The sequence below is a fragment of the Pristis pectinata genome, chromosome 9 (genome assembly GCF_009764475.1).
Source record: "Pristis pectinata isolate sPriPec2 chromosome 9, sPriPec2.1.pri, whole genome shotgun sequence".
In the NCBI taxonomy this organism is placed as follows: Eukaryota; Metazoa; Chordata; class Chondrichthyes; order Rhinopristiformes; family Pristidae; genus Pristis; species Pristis pectinata.
This window is the reverse complement of record NC_067413.1, coordinates 10,721,769-10,739,492: the sequence shown is the minus strand read 5'-3', so window position 1 is coordinate 10,739,492 and position 17,724 is coordinate 10,721,769. Positions and strand designations below refer to the sequence as shown.

Sequence of the window (17,724 nt, the reverse complement as noted above, 5' to 3'; positions counted from 1 at the left end):
GTGTAACCATCTCCCCCCCCCCCCCCCCCCCCACCGCCTGCTCACCAACCTCCCCACCCGCCCCCCCGCTTCTGTCTACACATCTACGCTGCCTAGTAAACCACCAAAATCTAGGTTTGAACTGATGTGATGATTAATATTCATGTCATGTGTCCAACAAGAGTGTGTAACCACCACCTCCTGAAACACAATGGTATTAACATTGCCAAATCACCGCAGGCAAGAGTCCAGGAATTTAACTGGATTAACCACCACCAAAAGCAAGAGCAGGATGGAAGCAGATCCACAAGTAACTCGCCTCCTGACTCTCTACAATCACACAATCAGCTACATGGCACATTAGAGAACAATGGAACACACGAGAAGCTCAACACTACCCAGGACAAAGCAACCCATTTGAGTGGCCTTTCATCTCCCCCTCAAACATTACGTTTCTTCATCACTGGCACAACTTAGCTACATTACATAATGAAACAAAACAGAAAATGCTGGAACTACTCAGATCATCAGGCAGCATCTGTGAAGAGAGAAACAGAGTAAACCCTTCAGATCACCTGATAAATGGTCATCAACTCTGGACTTTGCCTCCACAGATGGTGTGTGGCCTGCTGATACTTTGATAATTTTTGTTTCTTTATTTTGGATTTCCAGCATTTGCAGTTTATTGCTCTTTGATAGCTGTAAAATTTACCATTCCTCATGATGTGCTACAGGAACTACAAGGCTTCTTTCATGCTCACCACCTCCACCATAACACTATTACCTCTGTTTCCACTTCTGTTACAGACCGTCCTGACTTGGAAATATATTGCCATTCCTTCATCATTCATGGGTCAAAATCCTATAGCTCTAAACCTAACAGCCCCTTTGATGGATCTTTATCTACTGCTTTCTGGGAGTCCATACCACTCAGCATCTTCACTACATGGATTACAGCAGTCTAAATAGGTAGATAACCAGCACCATTACAGGCAATTAGGGATGACTAATAGCTACCGGCCTCGTCAGCCATACCTGCATCTCATGAATGACTAAACTGAAAACAAGATCAGTGCCTGACTGGAAAACCTGGATGTGTTTCCATCCAAATTAAGAAGATAACCATTGTGCTTGCTCTTAAACTTGTGTGGTCAAACCAATCTCATAACCAAGTTAAAAAAAATCCTGAAGAAGGATCCTGACCCGAAATGTTGACCGCCTGCTTTTCTCCACGGATGCTGCCTGGCCTGCTGAGTTCCTCCGGCATCATCCTGTTTCATCTAGATTCCAGCATCTGCAGTCCTTTGTTTCTTTAAAAAAATTACCTTGCATTCCAATAACTTTTAATATTAACTTTGATACACCTTTATCAAATGCTTTCTGGGACTCCATACCAACTACAGTCATAGACACTCCTGTATCCAAAGCTGTAGTTAAATTTCTCCAAGTGCTCAGTCACTCTGGTCCTTAATTATAGATTCTAGGAACTTCCCCACAACACATTATAGACTAACAAATCTGTAATTTGTTAACACAAAATCAAAAGCATGTACAAAATCAACCTCCTGCAGTAATGTCTAGTCAAAACAGTCAGGTTAAGACATGGAAACAAAATGACATGCACTAACAATGGCAATTATCCAAAGAACTCTCCTTCTCTTAATGAGATTTGTTGGGTTGTAAAATATTTCCACTATTTTAAAAATTAGAAACACAGTTATTGTAAACATTTGTCATCCATTACCATGAAAGCACAATAGGAATTTAAAAGTAATTTAAATGAGCAATGCAACTGTATTCTTCACGTTCCATTGATTGGAGTCAACCTTGCACATAGGAAGATAATTATGGTTGTTGGAAGTCAATCATCCCAGCCCAGGTCATCATCGCAGAAGTTTCTCAAGGTAGTTGTTTTGGGCCCAACCATTTTTAGATGCATCATCAACAACCTTCCTTCCCTCATAAGGTTACTTCTTCTTCTTCCCCTCCACCATCAGATTTCTGAACGATGCATGAACACTACCTCATTATTCCTTCTTTTTGCACTATTTTTCTAATTTATAGATTTTTATGTCTTTGCACTGTACTGCTGCTGCAAAACAACACAGTTCACATCATATGTCAGTGATAATAAACCTGATTCTGATTCTGCAATTGGGGATGTTTGCTGATGATTACACAATATTCAAAATATGGGAGATCGAATATGAAGGCAGAATACAAGGTTAATAGCAGGATTCTTAGCAGTGTGGAGGAACAGAGGGATCTCGGGGTCCAAGATGCATGGGATGCAGGGTGAATTGGTAGTTTGGATTCAGAATTGGCTTGCCCATGGAAGATAAAGGGTAGTGGTGGAAGGGTGTTATTCTGGCTGGAGGTCTGTGACCAGTGGTGTTCTGCAGGGATCAGTGTGAGCCCTCTGTTGTTTGTGATATATCCAAATGACTTGGACAAAAATGTAGATGGGTTGGTTAGTAAGTTTGCAGACAACACAAAAATTGGTCGAGTTGTGGACAGTGAAGATCATCAAAGGATACAGCAGGATATAGACCAGTTATGGTTATGAGCAGGGTAACAGCAGATGGAGTTTAATCCAGGCAAGTGTGAGGTGTTGCACTTTGGGAGGTCTAATGTAAGGGGGAGAGTATACAGTATGCAGGACACTTAACAGCACTGACGTACAGAGGGATCTTAAGGTCCAAGTCTATACCTCCATGAAAGTGCCAATGCAAGTAACATAGTGTGATAAAGAAAGCATAAATGACAAGCTTGCCTTCATCGCTACAGGCACACAATATAAGAGTCAAGAAGTCATGTTGTAGTACAGGCACACAATATAAGAGTCAAGAAGTCATGTTGTAGTTTGATAAAACTTTGGTTAGGCCGCACTTGGCGTATTGTGTGCAGTTCTGGTCACCCCATTACAGGAAGCATGTGGAGGCTTTGGAAAGGGTGCAGAAGAGGTTTACCAGGATGCTGCCTGGATTGGAGTGTATTAGTTAAAAGGAGAGGTTGGACGAACTTGGATTCTTTTCTCTGGAGTGTCAAATGCTGAGGGGAGACCCGATAGAAGTTTGTGAGAGGCATAGATAGGGTAGACAGCTAGACAGCTAGATTCCAGGCTCTTTTTCCCAGGCAGAAATGTCGAATACTAGACGGCATCGCTTTAAGGTGAGGGGGGGGGGGGGGGGGGAGTTTAAAGAGGATGAGGGGGAAAGTTTAAATGGGATGTGTGGGGCAATTTTGTAGGAGTGGTAGTGGAAGCAGATACATGGGCACATGAGTATGCAAAGAATGGAGGAATATGGATCATGTGCAGGCAGAAGGGATTAGTTTAATTTGGCATCATGCTCGGCACAGACATCATGGACTGAAGGGCCTGTTCCTGTGCTGTACTGTTCTATGTTCTAAGAGAGAGAGTCTAATCACTTAACCTTGACAAACAATAGCATTACTATTGCTGAGCCCCCCACATTTTGTGGATCACCAATGACCAGAAAATCAACTGAATCAGCCACATACACACTGGCTGTGAGAGCACATAAGAAGCTGGGCATCTTGTGGTGAGAGACTCAAATCCCAATACTCCAAAGGCTTTTTGCCAATCTACAGGTCAAGATCATGATGGAATACTCCCAATTGCTTGGCTGAGTGCAGTTCAAACAAGAAGCCCAACACCAATCACAACAAAGCAGTCCACTTGATTGTAATCCCATCCACCAGCACCAAAGCATGGTTACATTGACGACCATTTACAAAATGTACTGTAGTTAATTGCCAAGGCTACATTTCTAACACCTCTAACATCATTGCTGGGTCCAAATCTTGGAGCTGCATTGTGGGAGTATCTTTAATTGTTAGTCTTTTCAATTGCAATTAGGGATGAACAGTAATTGCTGGTTTGGCCAGTAGTGCCCGTATCCTAAATTAATGAGTCTAAAAATTGACCTGCATTCCTGAGAATATTTCCGATTATTGGGATTTACTCACATCCACTATTCTGCACATCCCATTGCTAGAACAGACAATTTACCAATTAGTATAAAGGTCCTCATGCATTTGACATTTACAGTTCAAGGAGTGAATGGCCTACTCCCTTGTGAGATTCCTATCACCACTTGCTGGAGTCAAGAAATCTGGCCTAACGCGCTTAGGTGGTGATACCATATTCTTCCCAAATTCATTCTTGGTAAATAATCAAGGTTCCAAAATCATTTCATTAAAACTAAAATATTTTGAACACTTTAGTAAAGACACATATGTGCAATGGGGTTAATATGGAATGGTATCCACCGGTTAGCCTGGACAAGTTGGGCCGATTGGCCTGTTTCCATGCTGCATGATTCTATGAAAAAAAGAGATGAGGCTGATTAATTATCAGTTACCAGGTTAAATAACAAAATAATCATTAATGCAATACAGTCCACCATGGATACACAGATAGGCAGGGCTCAAACTAAGAAAAATAAAACGTTCTTAATTAACATAATTATGAACCCTAAGAAACTTCTCCCATGCAGATGCTTCCTCTAAGAAACAGCACTGTGAACTCTGAGCTTGCGTACCACTGTCAACTCTTTTATTTAATTAATGGACATTATCTGTGGAAACTCTCAGCTGTTTGAGCATTTTTACATCTGCTTTATCAATAAAATGCTCATTAGTTGGATATGATCTTAAGGAAAAATAAAACTTACATCAACAATAAACTGAACCAGCAGCAATCTGAGGATCAAATGTAAATGTTAATGTTTCAGGTTGAGACCTTTAAGAGAACTCTGATTTCACCAATTTCAGTTTTGCTAAAGGGTCTCTGACCAGAAACCTTAACTGTTTCTCTATCCACAGATGCTGCCTGACCTGCTGAGTTTCTCCAGAATTTTATGTTTTTATTTCAGATTTCCAGCATCTGCAGATTTTTGATATTAACTTAACCTTTCAGATGTTGACAGACCTGCTGCGTGTTGCCAGCATTTTCTGTTTTTACTTCTGATAAAAAGTTATAACGTATGTTTTATAAGTAACTAATTAGTTGATAACCTTGATACAAAATATGACTATTTTGTATTTTACTGACTCTTTTAATCAAGAAGTTAAAATTAAAGCTATATTGGTGCAAATATTTTGATTAAATTACATAAAATCAGGAGCACAGGCCAATGGTTCACTATTAGAACTGTGGAGTGGAAAGTTATGACACTTGGTCAAGCCACATATGGAGACAATGAAGCTCAGCTTCATTTGGGATTGTAGATGACAGCCATTAAGAATGTAATTCACCCATCACTCCACTCAACTCCACAACAGGTCCAATATGGAACGGTTAAACATTTCCTTTTCAACATTTTTCGAAAGTAATTTTGCCATTTCTTCAAAGGGGGAGAAATAGATCTCGAGATTAAAATCAAATGTCCTATAATATTTTTAAAACATCAGAATAATCATGTAATTTACTGATGAAAATTTAGCTTTATTTACTTTGCCTAGTTTATTTTTAATATTCATATTGTTTATTATGCATTTCTAATGTAAAACTTGTTAAAAAATTAAAATTTAAATAATTTCCCACAAAAGCAATTTTATACTAACTAATTAGAACCATGTACCAAAGGTGACTCCTAAACGCAACCTAACTTATTATAATTTTTAGCAGAGAAGTTTATATAGAATCCAGAGTATAAAAATGGACCATCCAACTCAACTGGTCTACACCCAGACTTGCACTCTGTACAAGCTTCATCCCATTTTACTTACTTCTTCTCATCCATCCCACACATCTTTGCAACTACACGCATGTTATCACATCTTTGCACCAATTGTGGTGAACTTTCTTCCTGATCTCTGCTGAATTAGGGCACAGGAAGTTGGTGGTGGACCCTGGTGAGGGTTTTCAAGAACTGAGGAGTTGAGGGTTATAGGGAACTGGCACAGAAGAGGGGTTGAAGCCAGCACAGATCAGTCATGATCACATTGAACTGCGGGGCAGGCTTGAGGGGCCGGGTGGTCTACTCCTATTTTCTTGTGCTCTTATGCAGGATGGGAAGAGATTCATCTTGTGGGCCGCCACCATCCTGCAGCCTTCAAGGAATAAACAAGGCCTCTGAAGCAGAGAAAGTCCCCGCTGAGGTGCTAAAACATGATGGAGAAGTATTTCTGTTACAAATCAATGACTTCATGAGATTTCCGGAGAAAAGGCCAGGGGATCTCAGAGACACTGCAACTATGACCACCTTTAAGAAAGGAGACAAATCGAGAGGGATCTCTCTGTGGTCTTGGAAAGTCATCAAAAAGTTCTTTCCTCAGCTGCCTGTTCCTGTGGCCAGGGAGCGCTCCTCGAGTTACTTTCTGGATTCTATCCATCAAAAGGGACCATGTTTCATGATCCTCACTGTTCAAGAAATCCAAGAAAAATGTCAAGCGCAACAACAACTACTGTACAGGATTTTTCAACCTCGAAAAAGCCTTCAACTCCATTAACGATGAGGGATTATGGAGAATCTTTCACAGATTTGACTGCCATCTGAACTTCATAAGCCAATCCATGACTGCTACACAATGACATGCAAGCTACTATCCAATTTAACTGGCCCACCACAGACCCATTACTCAACTCTTATCATTATCCAACTCTCTTAGATCTACAGTGCTCAGACAAGACTTATGTGGTAAGTAGGGCAATTTGCTTGTCTTGATCCATATTGATGACCTAGACTTGGTGTGCAGGCTATAATCTCCAAATCTGCAGATGACACAAAACACGAAATGTGAAGAGGATAGTGTTAAATTGTAGCTGTATGTATAACAGACTGTTGGAAGAGGCAGATGCACAGCAGATGATTTAATGCAGAGAAATACAAGGCGATGCATTTTAGTAGGAAGAATGAGATAAGACAATGTAGAATAAAGGATGTTGTTCTAACAGGGTGCAGGAGCAGAGGGACCTGGGGGTATGGGTGCTCATGTCATTGAAAGTGGCAGGGCAGACTAAGAGGGCAGTTAAACAAGGCATATGCAATGCTTTGTCAATAGAGGCATAGAGTATAAAAGCAGGAAAGTCATGCTGAATCTACATAAAATATTGGTCTGGCGTCAACTGGTGTATTGTGATCAGAACCGAACACCTCATTATATTAAGGATGTGAAGCCTTGACTACACTGATACAAAGGGACATTTAAAAGACTCTTAGATAGGCACATGGATGTAAGAAAAATGGAGGGTTATGGGCTGTGTAGGAAGGAAGGGTTAGATTGATCGTAGAGTAGATGTTTATATAGGTCGGCACAACATCGTGGGCTGAAGGGCCCGTACTGTGCTTCACTGTTCTATATTCTATGTTTTAAGACATTAGTAAGGACTCTAGAGAGGGGACGGAAAGGATTTGCCAGAATGGTTTCTGGGATGAGGGATAACATTTACAAGGATTAATTAGAGAGGCTGGTACAGTTTTCTTTAGAGCAGACTGAGGGGAAATCGATGAGGGGTCTGAACAGAGCAGCTAATGGAGACTGCTCCCATTGGTGGTAGTCTCAAGCACTAGAAGTCACAGGTATAAAATGAAAGGGGAAGGTAATGAATAATGACATGAAGAAGTTTTATTTATGCAGCGTGTTGGAATCTGGAATGCACAGCCTGCCAAAATGGTGAAGCAAGATTCCACTGAGGCCGTCAAGAAGAAATTGGATACAGGTATGGTGAGGTAAAAGTTTCAAGACTACAGGGATGGGGCTGGGGTTGAAACTAGTGGATTTTGTCTAGTACAAAGCCGGTGTAGACAAGATGGGCTGAATGGCCTCCTTTTGCACTGTAACCACTTTATGATTCTTAAATCCCTGCAGAAATTTCTTGTAATTGAGTCATGGGTAGAATTCTACCCAACTTTTAATGAGCAAGATCATGGTTCCAAATCAATATAGACAGATTGATCCAAATATATATAGTTAACAAATATGATAACAAGGTGCAAAGAACTTAGTGAATTGCTGGAACAGTTGGCAGGTTTAATACATTATAAACAGTGCACTGTAGTCAATCCCAAAGATACTAAAAGTTTGGGGTTAAGGTAATTTAGAGAAATTCTAATTAGAATCCCACTTTAAAATTTGCATCAGCTGACAATTCTAAGAATTTTGTATTATCAGCCACTGATCAATTAACTCTGAAGGTTCACGGATTCATTGTGACGTGACATTGGGAGGTAACAGGATAACAATCTTCCACTAAGATTTATGATGTTAACTTCATTGATGTCCTTATAATTTTAGTTTTGGTCAAATGGAGTCTAAAATCCATTGATCTAAATGACTTAAGAATATTTAATTGCTTTGACAACCTTAAAAGAACAAAAATTCATGGGGGTGTTAAATTGAGACTTTCAAGAAGAAGTATTTCAGCCTTAGATCAAACCTTCAGTGGGAAACCCAGATTTACTTGGAGCAGCCTACACAGAAAAGACATTTGGTTCATCTAATCTTAATTGCTTATGTCCTGCACAAGCCTCTTCCTTCCTTAATCATATGTATCCTTGTATTCTTTTACTTCTTGGAAGTGCCTTTGCAAAGTGAAACAAAATATAGGGCAAAAACCCCAAGATTACATACCTCTAGGCAGCATTACAAACAGCAGCTGTGCAGCAGTGACAGCCAAGTGTGTGAAATGTCTCAGCCAATACACTTTATAGTCACAAAACATGGAGGCACTAGCTTTAAGATGTGGCTTCCCCTATGTCAATTAATCTCAGCTAGGGTAGCATCAAACATATTCACATGAGATGAATGGTAAATCATTCAGATACAATACCCTCCCTGACATAGAACATTACAGCACAGGCCCTTCAGCCCACAATGTTGTGCCGACATTTTATCCTGCTCTAAGATCTATCTAATCCTTCCCTCCCACATAGCCCTCCATTTCTCTATCATTCATGTGCCTATCTAAGAAAGTCCCTTAAATGTCCCTTATGTATCTGCCCCCACAACCTCTGCCAGCAGTGCGTTCCACGCACCCACCACTCTCTGTGTAATAAATTTACCTCTGACATCCCCCTTATACCTTCCTCCAATCACCTTAAAATTGTGCCCCCTCGTGTTTCGCCCTGGGAAAAAGTCTCTGATTGTCCACTCAATCTATGCCTCTTATCATCTTGTACACCTCTATCAAGTCACCTCTCATCCTCCTTCTTTCCAAAGAGAAAAGCCCTAGCTCACTCAACCTATCCTCATAAGACATGCTCTCCAATTCCAGGCTGCATGCTGGTAAATCTCCTCTGCACCCTTCCTATAATGAGGCGACCAGATCCTTCCTATAATGAGGCGACCAGAACTGAACAAAATACACCATGTGTGGTCTAACCAGAGTTCTATAGAGCTGCAACATTACCTCGTGGCTCTTGAACTCAATACCCCGACTAATGAAGGCCAACACACCATATGCCTTCTTAACAACACCTTTGACCTGCGTGGCCCACCTTGAGGGATCTATGGACATGGACCCCAAGATCCCTCTGTTCCTCCACACTGCTAAGAGTCCTGCCATTAACCTTGTATTCTGCCTTCAAATTTGATCTTCCAAAGTGTATCACTTCACACTTATCCGGGTTGAACTCCATCTGCCACTTCTCAGCCCAGCTCTACATTCTCTCAATATCCTGTTGTAATCTACAGTAACCTTCTACACTATCCACAACACCACCAACCTTTGTATCATCAGCAAACTTACTAACCCACACTTCCACATCCTCATCCAAGTCATTTATAAAAATCACAATGAGCAGGGGTCCCAGAACAGATCCCTGCAGACACCACTGGTCACCGACCTCCAGTCAGTATACGCCACCATCCATCACCACCCTCTGTCTTCTATGGGCGAGCCAATTCTGAATCCACACAGCCAAGTTTCCCTGGATCCCATGCCTCCTAACTTTCTGAATCAGCCTTCCATGAGGAACCTTATCAAACGCCTTACTAAAATCCATGTACACCACATCCACTGCTCTACCTTCATCAATGTGCTTTGTCATATTCTCAAAGAATTCAGTGAGGCTCGTGAGGGATGACCTGCCCCTTACAAAGCCATGCTGACTGTCCCTAATCAGCCTATGCTTCTGCAAATGCCTATAAATCCTGCCTCTAAAAATCTTCTCCAGTAATTTGCCCACCACTGAAGTAAGACTTACTGGTCTGTAATTCCCAGGGTTATACCTACTCCCTTTCTTAAACAAAATCTCCCAACCTCCAATCATCTGGCACTACTCCTGCCACCAGTGAGGACGCAAAGATCATCGCCAAAGGCGCAGCAATCTCTTCCCTTGCTTCCCGTAATAACCTTGGACCTACCTAAATGTATTGGCTCACATTATGGAGAACTCCAGGCGTTATTATGATCATATTTCTACTCCAGGGTCAAAAGAGGAACAGGGATGGTGTAACTGGGTTGATCCAATTGTTGCTTGTTGATGCTCATCTACATAGCCAGTGATGGAAATTATTTAGTATGGGGAAAGCTGGCAGCCATATAATCTGGGGAAGAACAAGTCAATTAACCGAGTGGCATTGAACTGGTGGTGCACTTTGTTGAATCGACAGTGTAAAAGTGATCTGAGAAAAGAAAAAATGAAAGGGGTTTCAGCAAAACCTAATTGGAGCTAATATGATATCCAAGTTGAATGCTCTGAGGAACAATAAAGATAAAAAGACATAGTAACAAAGGTGGAATGAGTGTTGCAGCTGGACCTAATAAAATAATAGAAGCACAGGGTGAGAGCCAAAGAAAATGAGAGCACATGGACTGATAAACTGTGAGAAAAACAAAAAAGATAGATGGCAGAAGCAACACTGCCATATCTTATCCTAGTTGGAAGAGATACCTAAAAACTGAAAGTAATTAAGGCATCATTAGATGATGGGAGCCATCTGGAGATGTATGGGCATGAAATTAGGAGAGGATTGAAAGAACCTCTAAATTGCTGGTAATTTTATGAAGTAACTACATTTTAAAAATGTATGCCCAATACATACTTCTTAATCGCTTTGTGGTTAGCAACATCATTAGCTGAAAAGTAAAAACTTTACCAAAACTACTTCACAAAATTGCTTCCTGGTGTAGCATTAAAATGCAACATTATACTTTATACTCTTCACTTTTAATCTCATTTAAATGTTTTCCACTTCCTCTTGGAGATTGCTGGAAGCTTTTTATATGTAAAAAAAGAGAGCTAAAGTTCTTGTAGTAGTTGTATGATCGTTGTGGTGAGTAAAAGTGTAGGTTGGGGCAGGAGGTTTGGAGAATTGCACAGGTGAGTGGAGTAAAAAAACAACAGGTACCTCATTAATTGTAATCCAATCTAACTCTTTTTTAATAATCTGGCCACAGTTTAAAAACTATCTCTCTACAAAGATAAAAACAGACAGCCATGGTCTACCAACATTTTGAATTATTTGGGAGAAGTGGATTTTCTATCTTTTCTTGACTATCAATCCACAAAGGATATTTATTCAAACTCTCCCTGAAAAGCTCAGAAAAGAATAAAAATGTTCATTGCATCAATGTTAAAGTTAAAAATCATACGGCTGCATTCAAATGTTTCTGGGTTAAGTTGAAGCACACAGAATTGCAGTGGAAGGAGAGCCATTTTACAAAATTCACTTCATTTATCCAGAATAATGGAAGGGAGTACCTCCATAGATAATGCAAAACAAAATGAATAATATAAAACAGCCAATCAAGGTGAATGGTCAACACCTGTTTTGAGTACCACCTTCCCCTGCATCCACTTCACAAAGCAAGATTTTAGCAGCCTGGCCATGGAACAAATCCACATGAAGACCATACAGCTCTGTCTTGAGGTTCTTCCCTCCTTTTACAAACTCATTGAGCACCTCTACCAGGCCAACCAGTAAAAGCAGGAATCACTGGCAGCAACCTGCTTTACCAATAGAACCGCTGCCCAGCACCCGACGATCTCAACAGCCTTCAAGAACATATCTGGTGTTGCCACTGCATTGGGAATGGGGATTGGTCATCATGGACAGCAACACATTTTTTCTCTGTCTACTCCATGTGGAGGTTTGGGGGCATTCTGAAGAAACTCACACATCCCCAGGGCAACAAGAAGTTCTTGTCCCATATGAAATTTGAGACCAAGTACAGAGCCATGGTACAAACAGGGATTCTGTTGTATTCCTGACAACAACCACCACCTGAAAAGGCCCAAAGTCAGCCAACTGCAACCAGAGGAGATAATTACTGAACTGCGGGATCCTGCCAGCCACTGAGCCCACTGAGCTGGAAGTGCGAGCATTATTTCTCCCTCAAGTGGTTAATCCAAAGACCAGTAAATCAGCCTCTAGATAATCAAGAATTGACTGTATTTCTTAATTAGCCCCCATCCAATTAATTCCTTGTGCAACTGATTTTGCACTTTCGTTACCTGCCCAAGCCTGTACCACATATTTCAAGGATTTCAAATTACATCTAGTCCAGTAAAAAAAAGTTAATTCAATTATTCATCTCAAACACGATCCTAACCTAATCAACCAAAGATTTTTATGATGTATGTTACCAGGAGGATTATGAAGAAGGCCCAGCAGCTTATAATTGATGCCTTACATTGGATATGGAGTTGTGCAAATTTATAGTCTTCAGAAGTTTCTACATTTCACATAAAGTTAACACATTTAATACATTAGTCTCTACATTCAAAAATGTAGAACAATGTCCATTCTCAAAATGGATGTACATTTTGCAAAAATGGAGCAATAAAGATTTTTATAAAAAGCCATATATCTGGCACCACTTAAACTCCCTGAGCATTAAGTCAAGTTTATGCCACGTTCATTAACTTAATAAAATTCAGTTCAACAATAGTGGAATAAGGCAGTTAATAAAAGCAAAAATAAGCATAAATTTAATGGATTTTTGGAATGATGTTTTTAAGCTATTTTCTGCATTTTAGTTTTGCAAAAATAGTTTCCATTTTCAGAAATGAGAGAACTGAATTAAAACTTACAGGATGCAATGCTTCTTCTTGCCGTCTAGCTTGACTCTGTCGATTTATTAAAGACCGTGTTAAAAGTTTGTAGTGGTTCAGCAGGCAAATGATTACAACCACCATCACGGTCAGTACTAGCAACAATGATGATATCTTCACAAATTCTTGTTCAGCTGAAATGACAAAATAAAATTTAATTTGCTTAGAATGTCACCATTAGATCATACAAAACTGAAGGTGAATCTAATTAGCAACCGCCCCCAACATTTCCTTCGTTGACAATAGATTGAGGTACTGTTTTAAAACTAGTCTGTGAAACATTTAGATCGAAAATCAATATTAAGAAATTTCTCTTCTGGCAAACCTCAACATCCATATTGCATCAAGGTAAAAATGTGTTATAATTTTTCATCTGTTCTCAAAAGTCCTCATTTTGAGGACCAGGTGATTTCTCTCAGAGTCCTGGCAAATAATCACCACAAATCAACATCACTCTAAACATTTTGTTTGTACCAGCGTACTGTGCACAATCTGGTTGACTAAACTGCAAGTATTTATTGACTGTAAACATTTTGGGGTATCCTGAGATATTGACAGATGCTAAATAAATGCAAGTCTTTGTTTTCCTTTACCTTTTCCCCAAATCCAGTCATTTGACTGCCTAACCGTCACCGTGTGACATTCAGTTCATCACTCTGCATGATAAAATGTAGAATTCAAGTTACCCTTGAACATGTTTCTTAAAGTGAAGTAATGCAGACCTCGGAGGCAGGCAGTGCAAAACTTCACAGCATTGATGAACTGCAGATATCACGAGTACCAGGTGCTAGACTTAAACACTGTGGCAGACAGCAGAACGACAACCATGAATCAACTGAAATCTGTGGTAGAAAATATACAATGCAGCAGGATGTTGCGTATGGAAAACATAACAATTCTTGTAGCCTTGCCGCTCTTGCTTGTCAAAAGCTTTCTTACCAATTGTTTACTGAAGTTAAATTAAACAGGAAAGGAACTAGACACTTCAACTTGAGCCCTGCAGCCAGCTCACCACAAGGGAAACTGGAACTGTATGAGTGTGGTAAACTGTCCTAACAAATGGATGGGGCAACAGATCTAGAGAGCATTTTTGCTTCTTGCCTTCCTACTCTGACTTTTAAAATATCAGCTTGTGTTAGGTAGGATCTTCACATATATTTTTGTCAATTTATAATGCAGCAGGATCCCTTTATCTGGAAGTGAAAATACACACACAAGGCAATACTAGGCATTTAAAGCTCTGCATATTTTGTTATGAAACATTCCCTGGCATTGTCACTGGAGAAATTCCAGTGCTTAAGAAATAAATTGTTCAGTTCTCAAAAGTCCATCAAAAACTGCAGGCCCAGTTCACACAAGGGAATAAGCAGGATTTCCTCAAAAAAATCAAACAAAGCCTTCACTTTTAAGCAGCTGTACTTGTATATGGTCAGAATGAGGGCTGTGACACCATCTTTCCTGAATGTGATATTTCTATTGGTATCTGTAAGCAGTCACTAAAATCCTTTCATTTCCAGTTGGACAAGGAATGCACATCTAAACAAAAAAAATTAGGCAAATATAGAGTTGCCCATTTTGAAAAAAAATGTTTTATTTAATACTGATACAATACATCTTGGACACATTCTAATATTTTCACATGATCTTCATTTCCTTAAAAATAAACAGCTGTATATTAACTATTAATTGGAATGTCATAAATGAATGTCAAATATTATTGTATACATTTTTTTGCATAGCCTTTTAGTAGTTTTTTTTTAATCCTTTACTTTCCCATGGTGCTGAAGTAGGTGACAATGGCAAGTTGCTATGCTTTTGTCAACTTTCTCTTAAAAGCTGCAGTAACCACAAATGTTGCACAGGCACAATGATATCTATTGCCACCAGGCTGGTAGATGCTACCTTGCAGGAGGTATGGCCTTGTTTCTCATTTATTTACTTTTCTTAGATACGTGCCATTTGCTTTACTCATTTCTTCAGTTATCACTACAGATTCAGTCAGATATTGTTAAGCTTAATTTACGAAACTATATAGTATTTAATTATATCAAATACAGAACCACAATCAGGTTTATGATCACTGACATATGTTTTGTGGCAGTAGAACAGTGTAAGACATAAAAATTATTATAAGTTACAAACATAAATAAATAGTGCAAAAGAGGAATAACGTGGTAGTGTTCATGGGTTCATGGGCCATTCAGAAATCTGATGGCGGAGGGGAAGAAGCTGTTCCTAAAATGTTGAGTGTGGGTCTTCAGGCTCCTGTACCTCCTCCCCGATGATAGTAACACAAAGAGGGCACATCCCAGATAGTGAGGGTCCTTAATGATGGATGCCACTTTCTTGAGGCACCGCCTCTTGAAGATGTCCTCAATGTGGAGAAGGTTGTGTCCGTGGTGGAGCTGGCCAAGACTACAACTCTCTACAGCCTTTTTTGATCCTGCACATTGGAAGCTCCATACGAGGCGGTGATGCAACCAGTCAGAATGCTCTCCATCGTACATCTGTAGAAATTTGCAAGAGTCTTTCTGCAAGTCAATCTGGCAAGTCAACCTCTCTCACATAAAAATAACATTATCGATGGTGAAATTAAGCAATAACATATTTTATGGACACCAATCTATATATCTTTGGGATCTGGGAGGAAACACACGCAGTTATAGGGAAACAAGCAAACTTCACACAGACAGCACCCAAAGTCAGGACTGAACCTGTGTCTCTGGCGCTGTCAGGCAGCAGCGCTACTAGCTGCACCACTGACCACCCATGGTATTTTCATGTGTATATGTGTTGGGTTTGGGTTAAATAACAAACAAATTATAAGTCCCTGGTCTTGTTCCAACTGGTCATGGTTGGGTTGGGTTGGGTTTTAATTTTATACCCAAGCAGCTCTCTAATTCAGGACAGAATGAAATGGCTAACATGAGGGGGCATAATTTTTAAGGTGATTGGAGGGAAGTATAAGGGGGATGTCAGAGGTAAGATTTTTTTAAACACAGAGAGTGGTGGGTGCTTGGAATGCACTGCCGGCAGAGGTGTGTGGGGGCAAGATACTTTAGGGACATTTAAGGGACTCTTAGATAGGCACAAGAATGATAGAGAAATGGGAGGGAAGGGTTAACATTTGGGAGGGAAGGGTTAGATGGATATTAGAGCAGGATAAAATGGCCGGCACAACATTGTGGTCGAAGGGCCTGGACTTGTGCTGTAATGTTCTATGTAACTGACAGTTTAGCATCTCATTTACCAATTTATATTATTTCTTTCTAATAATCATTTTAGCTTCAGAGTGCATAATCTACAGCTTACAGTGCAGCAACTTGCCAAGATTTCTTCAACATCACCAGCTAAACCAGCAACCTCTCATTCTTAGAAGGATAAGGTCATCAAAAATAATGAATGGTCATCAACCTGAAATGTTAACCCTGTTTTTCTGTGCATAATAAGCTGCCTGGCCTGCTGAGTAATTCCAGCATTGCCTGTTTTTATTTCAGATTTCTACTATGTGCAATTTGCAGTTTTTTTTTACTTTTCACCTGAAAACAAAGGTGTGTAAGATGACCCACAGAAGACTTTCCATCAAAGTTCCTTTTCTTCCTATTATACAGTTAATATAGCTGGTACTAGAATCTCAAAACAACTAGGACTGCATGAAGTGAAATAAAAAGTCCTCCCCCAAACATCTGTCAATATCACAAATGGACTTCTTTTATGATAAAACTATATAACACCTGCTCAATATTTCGGACACAAATGATTGTTACATAGTTTCTATAGCATTGCAATCTCAGTCCCAATGGAATTTTAGCACTAAGTGTTAACCTTGCTTCCATGTTATTGTGTGCAATTCTGGTCGCCCCATTACAGGTAAGGATGTGGAGGCTTTGGAAAGGGTACAAAAGAGGTTTACTAGGATGCTGACTGGATTGGAAGGTATGAGTTATAAGGGGAGGTTGGACAAACTTGGGTTGTTTCTCTGGAGCATCAGAGGCTGAGGGAAGACCCGATAGAAGTATATAAAATTATGAGAGGCATAGATAGGGTACACAGTCAGTCAGAATCTTTTTCCCAGAGTACAAAGGTCAAATACTAGAGGACATGCATTAAAGGTGAAAGGGGGGGAATTTAAAGGTGATGTGCAAGGAAAGTTTAAAGGAGATCTGCAGAGCAAGTTTTATTTACACAGAGAGCTATAGGCGCCTGAACAGGCTGCCAAGGGTATTGGTGGAAGCAGACACAATAGTGGCGTTTAAGAGGCTTTTAGATAGACACATGAATATGCAAGGAATGGAGGAATATGGATCATGTGCAGGCAGAAGGGATTTAGTTTAATTTGGCATCGTGTTTGGTGCAGGACATTTGTGGGCTGAAGGGCCTGTTCCTATGCTGTACTGTTCTATGTCTATGTTTTAAGCAAAGGAATAAGTTGCAAGCATTTTCATTGTAATTTAGCTTTACGAGCCTGCTAACCATCTTGTGGCAGATCCCGTGACACTTCCCTGTTTTCCTTAATATCAGGGAGAATAAAATTAACAAATCATAAGATACTCATGGGTATAAACATAGATTTGAAGCTATAAATAATTATAAGTATTGTTCAGAGACAATAACATTTGGATTGGCAGAAAATTTTATAGATTAACATCTACCACTCTGATGTATGAAATACAGTTGAAAAGATTTCTACAATAGTCTTGTTGATAACTAATTTTAAAAT

General features: G+C 39.8%; 1 protein-coding gene across 2 annotated transcripts in view; it reads right to left on the bottom strand.

The window, feature by feature from the left end:
* Positions 1-17,724, bottom strand: part of ldlrad4a (low density lipoprotein receptor class A domain containing 4a) — a 199,850-nt gene that overhangs the window by 9,793 nt on the left and 172,333 nt on the right. For both annotated transcript variants that reach the window (XM_052022823.1, XM_052022822.1), the window contains one exon: positions 12,984-13,138. In XM_052022823.1, the coding sequence (XP_051878783.1) occupies positions 12,984-13,138 (155 nt within the window). The remainder of the gene's footprint in view (positions 1-12,983; positions 13,139-17,724) is intronic.